Below are 15329 nucleotides of genomic sequence, written 5' to 3' on the forward strand. Positions count from 1 at the left end.
AATCACTTAGTAGTAACCAAGCTTTCACTTTATTGACTTGCAGCGCCTCGCCCACTGCAGGAACTAGCAAGATGTTCCAGGATTCGCGTCCAGTTATTAGGTATTTGTATTTATATTGAAATAGAAAACATAATTTAACGCTTCATGTCGAGAAAGTACTGTTCTGGGCAAAGCAGACTGTTTGATCCGATTAAGTTTATTTCCGAGTTTTTTTTTCCATGCATCTGCAGTTGTTTAAAGGTCAACCCGCTTACGCATTCAACACCATTGACAAAGTTCGATGCTCGCCTGAAAGGATGCTGGTCGCAGATTCAGCAGTAAGTTTCAAAAGAAAATTGGAAATATGCCTGAAAAGGAAATATAACAGAAGTCTGTGGAGAAAGAGACCGGGGGGGGGGGGGGGGGGCGAACACCAATTGGATAGGTCTTTCACGGAGATGGTAAAAGCAAGATGGCCCGAATGACCTCCTTCTGTGCCAGGACACGCCGTGAATCTATAACGTTAACAGTATTGGCTGGTGCAGGGAAAGTCTAACCACTATCCCGAACATCTTGGGTGGAGAATGAGTAATGCATCTTTGGTTATTAAAGATGCAATTTAAGGCAGATACATTTCAATTACTGCATTTCAAAAACTGGCTACCTCCATGTAAAACGTTTAATAGCTGATTAGAATTTACCGCGCTCTTTAGTTTAGTGTAGATTTTATTTTTATTTTTAACTTTTTCACTTGAAAAGAAAATGACCAAAAACGAAAACAAATCGAAATTTGAAGTTCACTTTAGCAAAACTGATACCTGCCAAACTAGCGTGAGTCTGAGCGGTCATGTTTGCGGACCAGGTGTTTATCTGTGAGGTGCTGCTGGGTGGGAAGTGTCCAACTGTTTCTGATGAGTCAGAATTATCTTTGTTAGTATTCAGTTGGAAGTCAAAATCTACATTTATTTTCAGTGCGGTCCAAATAATCTTCTACTTAACAGAGTGTCAACCGCTCCTTGATAATAACCCCAGGTGCAAAAGAGGGGCAAACACATAGTGACGAAGGTCCTTGCAGTAGGCGCACTCCTTCTCGTATCATGTTTTATCCATATCCCATTTCACACTTGTTACTGTATTTACAACCTGTTTTCGACCTTGATGAACAGCTCGCATAACTTATAAGAGAGATCGATTATACGTGATGCACGTTAAAAGGACCCTTTTCCTCCTTTAATATATATTACAATTATTAATTGAGACCCCATGTCCCATCATGATTTTTAGAACTTTAGATGTCAGGCAATAGAAGAGATTACAATACCAATTTTAAAAATGGAATGAACTTGTTGGTCCTGTTCCGCGCGTCTTCACCAACCACGTCTTTGTATCCTGTTAACCTGCTATATTTTTGGTAGCAGAGTAATTAATGTAGGGTGAGTGCGTGCTACTCATCTCCGTAACCCCTGCTGAGCGAAGCACGGGTATCAAAGCCCGCATTGTTCTGAGCATGTGGCAAACCTAGTACAAAAGGAGTTGAAAAAGCAGCAAAACCGTGACGTGCTAGAAGCTGCATCCTTCTTACTTTTTACTGAGGAAGCAAGTTTTTTTTGACTTGGCAAAAGCTCTTCACAGTATCTGTCATTCTGATTGTGAGTTGGATGCCGATGAAGGCGTGACAGGACACTCAGGACAACTGATCATTTAGGTCACTGTCCTGGCTGCCCAAGTCACAGGACCACCTGGAACAACTAGTCCCAAAGCATTCTATTCCGCATTCACTTTAACCCCAACCAGCATTTGGAAGCTTCATCAACTCCGAGGCGTTGCTTCCTTCTAACCTGAAGCCGAGTCGCTTCCAAACTTACTTACAACCCACTGTGCAACCTGTTTGAGCACTGTGTACTGGCTGTGAATAGACCGTGCAGAAATCGCTCGCGGACATGTGGAATATTCAGCAATCTTGCTAAACATCATTCACACCTCCACTCCCGCTCCCATCCCGAAAATGTATCAGCGTGCATCGTGTAAAATTTGTAATGTAAAGAAAATATAGCTCTCGCACACCTCTCAAGAAACTTTCTGACGAGCATAGACAGAGCATTGCCTGTTTTTTTTTGGATTTCTTTGGGTTTCTTAACTTTATAAATGGAATGGTCAATAATACCCAGCAGGAATCAGGAAAGCCATATATTCATTGGCGTTTTCTGTTTCAACAAATGGCAGTTTTAGTTTCTGCTGTTAATGTTCCAATACAGGGCTTGATAATTATCGGCAGAAGTCAATAAGTTGGTAACAGGTGCGTTGAACAGCGATTGAGAGGATATTGGATCAACATACTCTTTTATTCCCAATGATTTTTTTTTCCCTGATGAAACATTTGCTTTAGCTCACTTAGTTCTATTTAAAAGAAAACGATTTCAAAAACCGGTTATAAATTGTTTTTTGGCCAGATAGGAAATGAGATCAATTGAATGGGTAGATGGGCTATTAGTGAAATATTGCATGAAAGAAGTTTATTACGAGTTTTTATTTGTCCTTGTTTTTACACCAAGTTTTATCTCATTTCAGTTCGCATGAATTCAAAATCACTTCAAAATCCACTTTCCACTATATATTTTTTTACCTTTGGGATTACGTGGCACACTGTGTACAGAACTGCGCAATGAGAATTGCAAAACGCACTGCCTTAGTTAACACAATATAACCTTTTCTGCAGCTTGAAGTGCTCTCTAGCAACCGAGGAAGCGGGTGTCTTTGCCTGAGAACGATTTAGACTGTTGCTAGGCGTCCGACGCAAGAATTCTTCTATAGGCCGTCAGAGTCTGTGTGTGGCTGTGTGTGTGTCAGAGCAGAACTGCAGACATCTGTTGGAACTTCCATATCTCCGTTGTTCATTTACAGGAGCCAACTTTAAAAACTCTCCACAATTAGATCTGCATTGTATTTCCCGACAACACTGCGCAGGAATAAGGTCCTCTCTGTCGGAGCCAATCCAACGAAGCGTTTGACGTTATTAAATAATAAAGCGATTGTGATTTATATTGTTACCCAGAAAAAGAGGCAATTATCCGCTCTTATGTTTCCATAAAGATCGCATTAACTCGAATTAGTAATCAAACAATATGCTCGCCTTTAAAGTACGAGATGGTGATATTACTGTTATGATCGAGCATCGTTGGTTTCTTTGTTGATTCAACGAATAGACACCAATATGTACAGGAAACCGAAAAGATACACATTTAAACCAAACACCTTCAAGTCTATTTCCCCCACAACAACAGAGATGAATTCACTAAAGAAAATCTATATCTTTTTTTATCATTCTTTCCTCGGGGCGAAGTGTGTTATAGTCGTTACAAAATGATTGACCATTTAACAAATAGTGATCTTTTGCAGGTACTAACCACAGAAATAAAGTTTCTATTTTACATGATTATTTCATTTAGTTGAAGCACAAGATGTGGTCCAACAAATGTTAAGTTCTCAAACTTTTAGGAAGTTAGACAAACTTTGAACACGTGTTATTGGTGGATAATAGAATGCAATTTTGTCAATCTGCCGCTTATCTCCTGCGGTAGATGTAGATTTTAAGTCAAATCTTGTTAGGACATAACGATGTGATTTACGTTTAGTGTCATTTGCATTTATTTCATAGCACTTTGCAGAAAGCCAGAGAGAAGTATAGCTCGATATATGTGTTGGAATATATATATATGGATTTTGAGATTTTCATGTTTCACCTCTTCACCTAATACAGTCATTGCATACAATTCAATCTGATTGCACAGTGTATTTATTGATTTAAACTAAAATTTAACAGGCCATCCATAAAGGTTTACAAATTTAAATGAGTTGTGAAAGGTTTACCAAGCAAACTTTAAATTCCTTTCAGAATTCCTTTCAGAATTCCTTTCCTTTCAGGGCGGCACGGTAGCGCAGCGGTAGAGTTGCTGCTTTACAGCGAATGCAGCGCCGGAGACTCAGGTTCGATCCTGACTACGGGTACTGCACTGTAAGGAGTTTGTACGTTCTCCCCGTGACCTGCGTGGGTTTTCTCCGAGATCTTCGGTTTCCTCCCACACTCCAAAGACGTACAGGTATGTAGGTTAATTGGCTGGGTAAATGTAAAAATTGTCCCTAGTGGGTGTAGGATAGTGTTAATGTACGGGGATCACTGGGCGGCACGGACTTGGCCGGCCGAAAAGGCCTGTTTCCGGCTGTAGATATATGATATGATAATCCCTTAGGACGGAAAATGCAAGCATTAATAACGAGGATTAATCCCGGGTGTGTTTAGAGATGAAACACAAAGCGATCAAGTAGCACTTTTGGGTGCAAAGTGGGAAATTGTATTAGACTGAGAATAGCTCAGAAGCAGCAGTTTGCACATCATTGTCACGTATTGTATTTGACACCATATGCATACATAATCCTTGAATAATGGCGCCTAAAGTAAACCGACCTCTTCCCGGCTGCATAATGAGGGTTGAAATTAAGTCCTTTACACATATCGTATGGTGTCGTTCATTTAATCACGCATTAGGAGAAGGTTCAGCGAAGATCTGACTTAAAATGTTCTTAGCCAAGACAAGGAGAGGAACTGTCATTATACTTCAGCTGATTTTCTACCTTCTCACAGTAAACATGAGTGTGATCGAAAACTTTTGAACGCATTTAGCTCACTGGATGGTTTCAAACCCAAATTCAGAAGACAAATATGATATAAAATAATTATTATGAATGATTCAGTCAACTGGTTCTGGTGGGGCGGCGGGGTTATTGTTTTTATTCACTGGATTAAGATTTGGACCATATGATTGAATTATATTAATCGTTCATTCGGCGATAAGCACAATATTGATCATTGAGTTTAGAGATGGTTGACTCGTGGTTTCTTTGTGTAAATAGTGTGTGTATCGCCTTTCGCAATCATGCGCGGATTATTTCACAAAATGTATCCCCTGACTACAAAATTCCAAATGAACAAATCAAACGTGATTAGCTAGATGGGAAACATAAAAATAAGTAAAATAATCAACTCCAATGTTAGTTGAATAGTAAACTGGTAAATTATCATAGAATGTTTTTGTGTAGTTCGATACTATTATATGTGCAATTAAAAGAAAATCTATGTTCAGATCTTGGGTTCCATGATGGCGGGCCTTTATTTTGAATAAAACAAAAGAACTTTAATTATGCATGGTAATTCACAACAGGTTAGGCATATTACCGACATCAGAATTAAATTCAACATAACATCACTGACAACGGCCGTCAAGCGAGTTGACATTTTCTTCACGAGAAGCTGCACTGATAACGGGTGTGACTTTAATACCTCGAGAACGCAACCATTTCTTATCACAATTTATTTATTTCCCACCCCCCCCCCCCCCCCCGGACCTTCATACTACGGAATGAAAATAACTACGTTGATCAAATTGTCAGCATTATCGGACAGAGAGCTTGTGTATTACTGTAACCCATTCTCCATCTGATGTGCTGAGGCACGTAGAGAAGCAAGTTAAGATTCTTGTTTGTCCCTTGTATAACATATTGTATCATCTGCTTCCGTGTAGTAAGACCATGTTTTTTTAAAATTAAAGTTTATTGATTCTTATTTCTCGCAATTTCTCCACTTTTTTTAAATCCCCTCCCCACCTTTATAAATTAGAGACGTCACCCAAAACCGTTGCAATTCATTTTTATCAAATTATCGGCAAAAAGATAATCACATAAACAGTCGGGGTGGCGTTTTAAAACACAACAGATCGCGATTGAAGGGTGGCGGTGAGAGTGGGGAACAGCATTTTATTTACAGAACTTCACACTTTGTTTCCACAGTGAAGCAGGCAAACTTGCGGCCGTGACGTCATCCTTGCCACATGAGCATATTGAGGACGCCGAGCCTGTTCCAAGATGATAAGGTCCTCTGGAGGAATGCACTGCTTGTTCTAATACCTTAATTACTTTCCCTCTATCTGCCAGCTATTTCCAAGTTCTGTAATTTGAAAAAAAAATCTTAAGAAATAACATTCCACAGAAACGCTAAACAGACATTTATTTTTAACAGTTCGCTACACCTCGGTTTTAATATAAATGTTTAGTCACATAATTATACCCGAGTCTTTCAAAGAAGACGACTGGCTTTTCTTTTTTTTTTGGGGGGGGGGGAGGGGGGGACTTCCTTCACCCGTTTGTTCCGTGTGTGGAGTGCGAGGTGGGGGGGGGGGGGGTTCTTGCCCATTGATATAAATAAAACTGAGCGTAGTGCATTGTGAGCGGCATTCTGATGTGCATCTGAAGTCAGAAGCCAGTGATTTGCATGTGAACGTCCAAGAGGTGAAAACCCTTGTTCACCCCTCAGACTCAACAGTTCAAATGCGGAAACAGAAACGACACCACGGAATTACCACGGTCATTACAATCCAAACCTTATATAAAACATGTACTCGCTTTTTTCATTCATCACCTGCAAAAACGATTGATATTTAGAAAAAAATAGAAAGGACCGTTAAAGAAGTTTCCTTTTTCTTAGGCAGTCTGCCGGGGTAGACAACTATTTCTGACCGTCCGTTAAAATCAATGTGCTAGCAGATTTACATGAATTTAAATGTCTCCATTGCAAAAACTATAGTTACTTTGAATGTGCATGTTAGTTTCGAAATCAATATAAACCGGGAAAGATACAAACCTTGCAAAACACGGCACAAATTTATTTTTTATAACTTCAATGGATGGAAGCAGTGCGATTAGGATAACAAAACACAGCACCCAGCAAAGGCTAAAATCCATGTTTGTTTTGATACTTTCACCTGCAGTTTAACTTGTGCTGGTTTATGGAAAACAGGGCAGTACAACAGTGAAATCTGCAGTACAAAGTGATGTGACTACGACAGGTTGCGGATGAGAAGAGGAATCGTGTGTTAATTTATAATAATTGGGACGTAATCGTGTATGAAGATTCCTACACAGTAAAACATGAAATTGAAATAGCAATCGGCAATGGTAACATTCAGATGAAATGTGTGAGTACGGTGAAATGCGGCACTCAGAGGGTTAATGTCGAATCGCTGGCGTGAAAATAAACGAAAGTCCAGAGGGTAGAGTCTGTTGTGAACCACCTACGGACAGTCCAGTCCATCCATAACGTATCTCCCCGGGCTCTGCCGTTTGGGCTGTGTGGAATCTGGCTCAGGATCGACTGAAAACTTTCCAATGCCACTGTTTTATGATTTTTTTCTCTAAAGAAGGAAACGTGCCAATTCTTAGAAACAGAGGCTGGCATGTTGTTTATAGCGATTCTATTAAACAAAAGGATGAACAGATAAACTTTTACACCCACTAGAAATGTGTCCCTCAACGTAAACACCAGCGAGGACCATTAAACAAAAAATCCAATGAGATGTTGTTAAAGCAATCTGAATGGGATGAGGTGGGGCGGAGCGGGGAGTGGGGGTGGGGGGGGGGATGTTGGGGATAATACTAAATTTTGAACCGTGGGAAACTGGGAGCCAACTCGCAAAGGGCGATGACGTCAGGGTGTGAAGCTGCCGCGTTGCCAGTTTTGCCGACTTTACTCAGACTCATCAAGCGGCCATCTATTCTTTTAATCTTTTCCACTTGTTTTGCAATTTAAAAACAAAACGCTGCGAAATCCATTATAATACCAAAGAATGCAATTATTTACCCACCAGCCTCAAAGACTTAAAAAACAAAACTGCATTTCAACCCTTTGTTTAACTTACTATCTCGAGTCGCGGTCGGTCCCATTTCTGGTGTTTATTTAAAGATGGTTTTCTGAAACCAGATTAAAGATATCTCCGCATCTCTGACACAACCGTACACAGACCGTGGGGGGATTGCTACCCCATATTTGCACCCAAGCTGGGCAGCAGCTGATTAATGATGGATTGCTGTGAGTACTAGTTTATGGGTTTCTTTTAATTAGCAGAACCCCAGATCTGGCAAAACTAGCTTAATAACGAAGGTCGCTGCGGCAGTCGTGATTGAACTTGGTCTGCGCCATTATTTCTTTAATTTGCTCTCTGCAGTGTTAAAAAATTAAAGTTGACCAACATGATAGCTGTAATCGAGTAATTAAACCAGGGAGTGCGATAATCTAACACACGTTATTAATTTGGGGTGCCAAATAAGAAACATAAATTAAACGTCGATGCATTTGAAGTTCCTCTGTTGGTTAACTACACAGTCATTATATCTTAAAGGAAACATATTTATATCTGAATGTAAAATCCATTCTGTCACCAGTTGGTGAAGTGTTGTGATTGGGATTGCGATAATATATGTTTTGATGGGGATCCTGTAATATTATAAATTACAGCGGCAGTATCTAACTCTGGTGACGACAGATAAAATGAAAACTGGAAAGAAAACGGCGTTCGGGTTTTTTTAACGTCGAGGAGGCACCTGTTGCACCATGATCAGCCCCGAGGGGTCTTGTGTAGTTTCTCTGTTGACGTGTTGCAAGGTTCACCTTCCTGCCATTTCCAGTCTCTGAGACAAACAGCAAATCTCCACAATCTGATTTGACTTTTATTTATTATTCCTTTTCGGCTCCATCCGAGTGTTGGTGAGTTATTGAAAGTTAAACCCATTTACTATCACGGCGGCACTTAATTGCCTTGATGTAATGGCCTTAAATGAGAATCCCATCACACTTCCACTTAAGAGGTATTGCCTGTCCCTCCGAGGCACTCGGCAGGTTTTAGGCTATTTTCTGTCAAAAAGCTGTCAGCTGGAACCCCCAATGGCCCAGGACACAAAGGTCTCATCTGAGACCTCCTCGATGATTTAATGCAGCATTGTAATTATTAGTTCATGTCCCGTTAGCTTATCTATTCTCATTCAATGTATTTATTGTCGGGTAATCGTATCCAACAATTACTCCACCGTTATATCGAAATATATTTGGGTATGGTGCAGTTATTCCACGAAAACAGAAACATATTAAAAAAATATGTCAACATTTCGAGAAACTATAAAATCTGAAACTGTATATTAACGAGGGATTATTTCTAATTATATTGTCAACAATCTTATATTATACTTAATCGCGTCTGAAATGCGCTTAAAGTGCTCTTTATCCTATATTTGTTTTTACGGACGCCCATTAAAGATCGTGAGGGTGGGGCGCGGGAAACAGAGTAGGACGTTAAGCCTTCTTCAAAATAGTCCATCCAGGATTGCGTCGAAAGGTTTTATCAATAATTAATTTGACCAAAGCTGTCTGACCCTGTCCGGCAAAGACGCGCTTGACACCGTTGACAACAGTGTCAGCTTCGCAGGAAAGGCGGTTGATCCGTCTGCCTAATGCAACTGATGCAAAAACACAAATTTTCCCATCGCTCCCAATGCGTTGTTTGATTGGTCTGGAAAACGTGGACCCTAATGTACAGCATAAACTGCAATGTTAATGTTCAGAAGGGAATTGATCTTTCATCCTGCGGTCTGTTCTCTGGTGTGAATTTTAAACCTATTTAAAGAGCCGTTAAATATAGGAAAGCGCCAATGAACCTCAAAGCGATCTGCTAACCCCGGTGTCATTCTATCAATTCGTGATTTGTACTTCGGGAATTGAATAAAGGTTTTATGTTGGAACCCGATTGGGAACCGAATTCGCCAACATCTATTTAACTAAGAAACTGGCATCCATTTCGGTCAGTATTCGAAGTTACACCTTTCCCAATGTATATAATTTATATCATAATTGTTGAAGAGGTACCCTGAACTGTTCCTTTTAAATGAACGCCAGGAACACTAAGGCCATATTCAGAATAATTCTTTCTTATGTACATGAGACGCCAATTGCAACTATCACCACATGAATAATCCCTATATGCATCTCACATGCTGTGCAATTCACAAATTCCTTTGGTGCCATGCAGAAACCCGGGCCTCTGTTTAACAGGGCATTTAAAATGGGACAATGGTGTGTGTGTGTGTGTGTGTGTGTGTGTGTGTACCTGTTACTAAACTCCTCTTAGTTTTCAAGTAGCTGGAAAACTTTTTCTATTCCCTTATCATTCCTTTGAGAAATAACAGTTCGAAATATTAAACACACGAGAAATATGAAAGAAAGACATATTGTGTATCCTTCATCTACTGACCATCAACAGGTTTACAATTGTTTAACGACTTTCGAAACAGGTCATAAATTGTCACTCTCTGAATGTGAGAGCTATTTCTAAACCGTCGTGCAGGTTCCTTCTGCGCCGGTTAAAATATCGAGATTCAATTTCACCATGAATAGTGAACTTGAATATGTCATTACTTCAATAAGAAATTTACAGCCAAAATGTGTGGTCAGAAATGATACTGGATGTTTGCTACTTCCATTTGTTTATCTAAGCGGTAGGTTGCATAATAGGTCCCAACTCCACTGGCTTACATATAGAGCTGCGAGTACTACTGCTTCTCTTTATTAATGTCTACACTGAAAGCTAACACAAAATATAATTAGCAAAACCATGGTTTATAATTTACTTGAATGAAATAATAATACTGTGTTCATATTTCCATCCAGTAACGGAGAGTAAGTTATCACGATCAACATTGTAACTAATTCTGACGCAGCAGAAAGAACATTCGCGTTCTCTCCAAACCCATGGGGGTTTACGGAGGGATCACGATGGAGAAGAGTTCAGAACCTTACTGCGTGCGCCAGTATTTCCTTTCTTTACTGGAAGCTTCGAGAATTTCACTGATGTCGAGAGTTGATATCTAACGCAGAGTTTATCCAAAGTGCGCTACTGTGCAGAATCAATCTGCAGCCCCCGCTGGGAATACAGAGACAGGATTAGAGCAAAAAAAATCCCCGACATTCTGCTGCAAAACGCTCCCTTCCCTTCACGCGCCTTTGCACGGCTTGCAGCGTCTCTCAACTTCTCCCGAGGGCTTTTTGGTGGCCGATGGCTTTGAAAGAAACACGTACAAGACTTTTCAAACAGAACCTCTTTCCAAATATTCACAATAAAAATACTTATAAATTTGAATAAGTTGATATTGTTGAACTGAATGATACTTGTACAGGTATTAAATTTGAATAAATTGATATTGTTGAACTGAATGATACTTGTACAGGTATTATATATATATATATAGATATATGTGTGTGTGTGTGTGTGTGTGTGTGTGTGTGTGTGTGTGTGTGTGTGTGTGTGTTAGATGGTTTTGAAACCCAAACTCAAATCAAATTTCCTTGGACATGTGTGTACAAATACTGGTAAAACTGAATAAACTCTATTTATTGATCATTTCACTGCGTGTTTTTATAAAATATGAATTTAAATCTGCGTTGAACAGAAGTAGTTATTCTTAATAGGTCCGTAATAGGTCAAAAGTTGTGTTTTTTCATTGCCAGTATGTGGGGGAGGGGTATAAACGCGCTCACTTTACACTTTACAAGTGATAAAGTATGAAGGATTAAACTAACTTGAGTTACAAAGAAGCACACGCGAGAATTCAGTTCGTACGAACAGATATTTCGTTGTGTTTTCTTTATCACTCATTAAAATTCAGCCACCTTTGTTTTGTTTTCTCCACTAATCCAAAAGCGCAGATATAAAAGGATTTAGAAAGCAGAGATCAATAAAATAACTCCACAACTCAAACGTAACTCAAGTGTCTAAATTTGCAAAATTTATTCATCTCAAACTCTGCATAATGGAAAAAAACGTAAGGTCGAAATTTTCTGTTATAAGGCTGTATTAGTTAATTATATACATGGACTGATCGGCAGACTGAGTCAAATAATACAGAGCCGAGATGCACAATACACTACGGAAAATGAGAAAACTTAAAATATTGTCACAATAAATTTACAGAAATGTTACAAACCATAAGAAAATAATTCAAACACAGTAACTTCATGTTTTCAGTTTCGGAACAACATGAAAATATGAAAAACAAACTGACTATAAATTAATTAACAAGGATATCGACCTGCAGGCCTTTTTTTGCTGCTTTTAACAATGAGTAAAAAAAAACAAAAATTAGTACAATCTAAAATTCCGCTCGTTTCCGTGAAAACCACACAACAGTTCGTAAAATCGGAGACTCAATCATTTCACTTTCGTATAATACCCGAACAATTAAAATGTCCATTTTCCAGTTATTCTTTCCCCTTCCGCTACATCATGTTAACAAGGGCAAATGTACAGAAGCTTACACTTGCGAACTGTTATAAAAATTGGCAATTTCTCAGTTTACAAACTGTGGACATTTTGACTGCCGTTTCTTTTGATAAATACTGTACAAAAAAAAGTCGCATGTATAATAAAACTTTTTTTTTCCTTAACCGAGACTAGCTCTAAAATATTATCGGCAAAGACTTTTGCAAACTTTTCGCAAAGTTTCTACCAAGGAATCATAGGACTATAGTTGTTTTAAGTATTAAGATCTCCTCCTCCCCCCCCCCCCCCCTTCCCTTCTCCGTGGTTCTATACAAGTTCTTTCTGCAAGTATTATTCTGTACAAAAATAGTCCAAAGAAGTCCGATTTTTTTAGTTTTGCTTGCTTACAGTTTTACATGTGTGTTAGAGGAAGTGTGCCGTTTATGCCCGACCCTGGGACAGGTGCGCTCTGGTAATGCTGGGCCATATGCAGTCTACTCTGAGCGGTGGGCTCGGGCACTTCGGCTCCGGGCAGGTACATGCTAATCATGTCCCGTAGGTCCCCCTGACAAGGCGGACCCCGAGAATGAGTGGTGACTGGGGGGCTTGTGCTCGACTCGGATTTAACCACCGACCCCATTGATCCAAGAGCCATACCTGTGCTTTGCTGCGTGTAGGCAGGGGACATACTGTAGGTGGGCGAGCCGTTCATGTAGGTCTGAGCGCTGGTCATTGAGTTGTACTGCAGCGCGCTCATGTCGTAGCGGTGCATCTGCTGCATCTGGGCCACGTTGTGAGCGTTCAGGCCCTGGTGCTGCGAGTAGCCGAGTTGTTCCTGCATCATGCTGTAGCCCCCGTTCGTCCAGCCGTTCATGTGAGCGTAACCGTCCATCCGCTGGTTGACCGCGGCCCCGACGCCGACCCCGACCCCAGCATTCATGGCATTGGCGCCGGGAGCCAGCAGGCCGCCCGGCAGCGTGTACTTGTCCTTTTTCATCAGCGTCTTGGTTTTCCTCCGGGGCCGGTATTTATAATCCGGGTGCTCCTTCATGTGCAGAGCTCGCAGACGCTTGGCTTCGTCGATGAACGGCCTCTTCTCGGCCTCGGATAAAAGTTTCCACTCGGCCCCGAGCCGCTTGCTGATCTCCGAGTTGTGCATCTTGGGGTTTTCTTGGGCCATCTTCCGTCGCTGGCCCCTCGACCAAACCATAAACGCGTTCATCGGTCTCTTCACCCTGTCCGGGCTGTTCTTCGCGTTGTTCCCCGCCGTGTTGGAGTTGCCCGTTCCCCCCGAAGTTTGTTGCGGGGCGGGAGGTTTGAGCTCGGTTTCCATCATGTTGTACATTCAACCTGGTGTTTCAGAGCAGTGCTTGGCTTTTTGTTGCTGTTTTGTTGGCTTTTTGTTGTTGCTTTGAATGTTGTTTTGCTTGTTGAGGTGAGGGACGGAGGGAGGGAGGTGGGAAGGAGAGGGGGGAGGAGGGGGAAGAGGGAAGGAGATGGAGGAAAGTAACTTTTCGCTTAAAAGTCCGAAAGGAGACGGGAAGAGTGAAGGGCCGGCACTCCAGCGGCGGCGGCACTCCAGCAGCAGCGGCGGCGGCGGCAATGCGCAGGTTGCCGGGACTATCGTCACTCTTGCAAGTTGGGGAGAAGCAAGAAGTGGCAAGTTTGCAGCGAGCGGAGAGAAGGCGAGGCTGACAAGTGCTGCTAGTGTTGGGGACAAGTTAATGGACAACCATTCATGTGATGGCGGCTGTCAGGCAATAAATGGCTTGGCGCCGGCCAATGGCAGCGCGGCGCGGCCGCCGAGTGACGGGGAATTAGCAGTGAAAGTGGGCGTGTCCGAGCCCTGGGGGCGGGGCTCCGGCCCCCCTCCCCTCCTCCCCGCTTCCCCACGGCCAATGAGCGCAGGCGGCGCCCCCCCCCCCCCTCCCGCCCCGCCCCGCCTCGCCCCGCCCGCACTCACTGGACCCGCAACCAGCGGGCGGGAAAGGCCGGCCGCCCGCCTATGCCGCCGCCAGCTGCCCCCCCCACCCCTCCCCTCCCCTCCCCTCCCCGGCACCGCCAGCTGCCAATCCCCGGCCCCCAACGACTGGCGCGTCCTCTCTCCTAGCCTCAAAAGTTCCCTTAGCAACCGCGTTCACAGAGAGCGGGGGCAGGGAGGGGAAATCACCGCGCCATGAGCGCCTCTGATTCATGCATTAATGGTCGAATGCAAACTCAGCCGCGATTAAAAGCACTGACTGAGACACGTACAGCGTTCTGCTTTTTAACATTTCATGGGCAGTTCAAACGGGGAAGAGTTTGGTGAATAATTTAGTTTCTTCTAACAACGAAATAACTGCCTCATTGCAGCGATTGCACACAATCCGGTCACTGGCTTGATCGCCAAATTCATACCGATGGTTTACTTCCAATTTAGTTGTTCCAGATTTCTCTCATACCGTTATGCAACTCCCCATTTCACAAGCCAGAAGTGTAGAGTGTAAATCACATTTTGAAAGTAGTAAAGTATTTTGAACGAATCTACACTCTAGAAGACGCAGTCGTAAAATCTTTTTGTTTTTAATGTTATGCTTTGTCGTCTTGATTTTGCTTAACACATGATTGTAATTTAATCGAGCCTTCTTTGAGCGAATATAGGAATTTGAATAGAGGAAACCTCAATGACAATATAAAGACTAGCACGTCCATTACAAATAGGTAGTGTTGTTCCTCTTGTTATCAGCACACTGAGCTAACAAAGACTGGTATAAGTTTACTTCCCTAGTGTTGTTTGGACCTTTTCAACAAAATGCACTTGAACACAAATAAAACGACTAATGGTATTTTACTGTTTACGGTACTTGAAAGATGACAATTTTTCCGATTAGCTGCGAAAGAACTTTGTTCTGAAAACCCGACCGATTCACTTTAGCACGGAGCAATGTATTTCGTGCACGAAATGATCGACGACGATCTTAACAAGTCCAGTTTTTCAGTTCAAACAGAGATCTGATATTTTGCGTGAGCATAATAATAATTGATGTAATTTGGTCAGAATACATTCGATGAGCACAAAGTCCAGATTTGTGTTTTTTTACGAGTTAGAGTATGGCCACATGATACACCACATTACAAACCTATTTGTAAACATTGTTATCTTGCAATCTACATCCGTAACACATTTGTAACCTATAAGAATAGTAATAAATTATTCGTTTATATTGCAAATTACTTCCC

The 15329-nt window shown here is 41.6% G+C and overlaps 1 protein-coding gene and 1 long non-coding RNA gene across 3 annotated transcripts in view; both read right to left on the bottom strand.

Moving 5' to 3' along the window:
* Positions 1-15329, bottom strand: part of LOC144599396 (uncharacterized) — a 292001-nt gene that overhangs the window by 161829 nt on the left and 114843 nt on the right. The window lies entirely within an intron of this gene.
* On the bottom strand, positions 5667-13867 carry sox2 (SRY-box transcription factor 2). Its single transcript, XM_078410219.1, has 2 exons — positions 12768-13867; positions 5667-5977 (listed from the first exon to the last, which is right to left on the bottom strand). The coding sequence occupies exons 1-2, from the start codon at positions 13453-13455 to the stop codon at positions 5943-5945; spliced, it is 723 nt and encodes a 240-aa protein (XP_078266345.1). The 5' UTR covers positions 13456-13867; the 3' UTR covers positions 5667-5942.

This window comes from Rhinoraja longicauda, chromosome 13 (genome assembly GCF_053455715.1).
Source record: "Rhinoraja longicauda isolate Sanriku21f chromosome 13, sRhiLon1.1, whole genome shotgun sequence".
Classification (NCBI taxonomy): domain Eukaryota; kingdom Metazoa; phylum Chordata; class Chondrichthyes; order Rajiformes; family Arhynchobatidae; genus Rhinoraja; species Rhinoraja longicauda.

Bases quoted from the DNA above. Each gene is read 5' to 3' on its own strand.
- sox2 (XM_078410219.1), bottom strand. From the start codon at position 13,455: ATGTACAACATGATGGAAACCGAGCTCAAACCTCCCGCCCCGCAACAA. The intron at 5,978-12,767 runs GTATGGCTCTTG...TTCAAATTACAG, and splicing joins CTACACGCAGCAAAGCACAG to AACTTGGAAATAGCTGGCAG.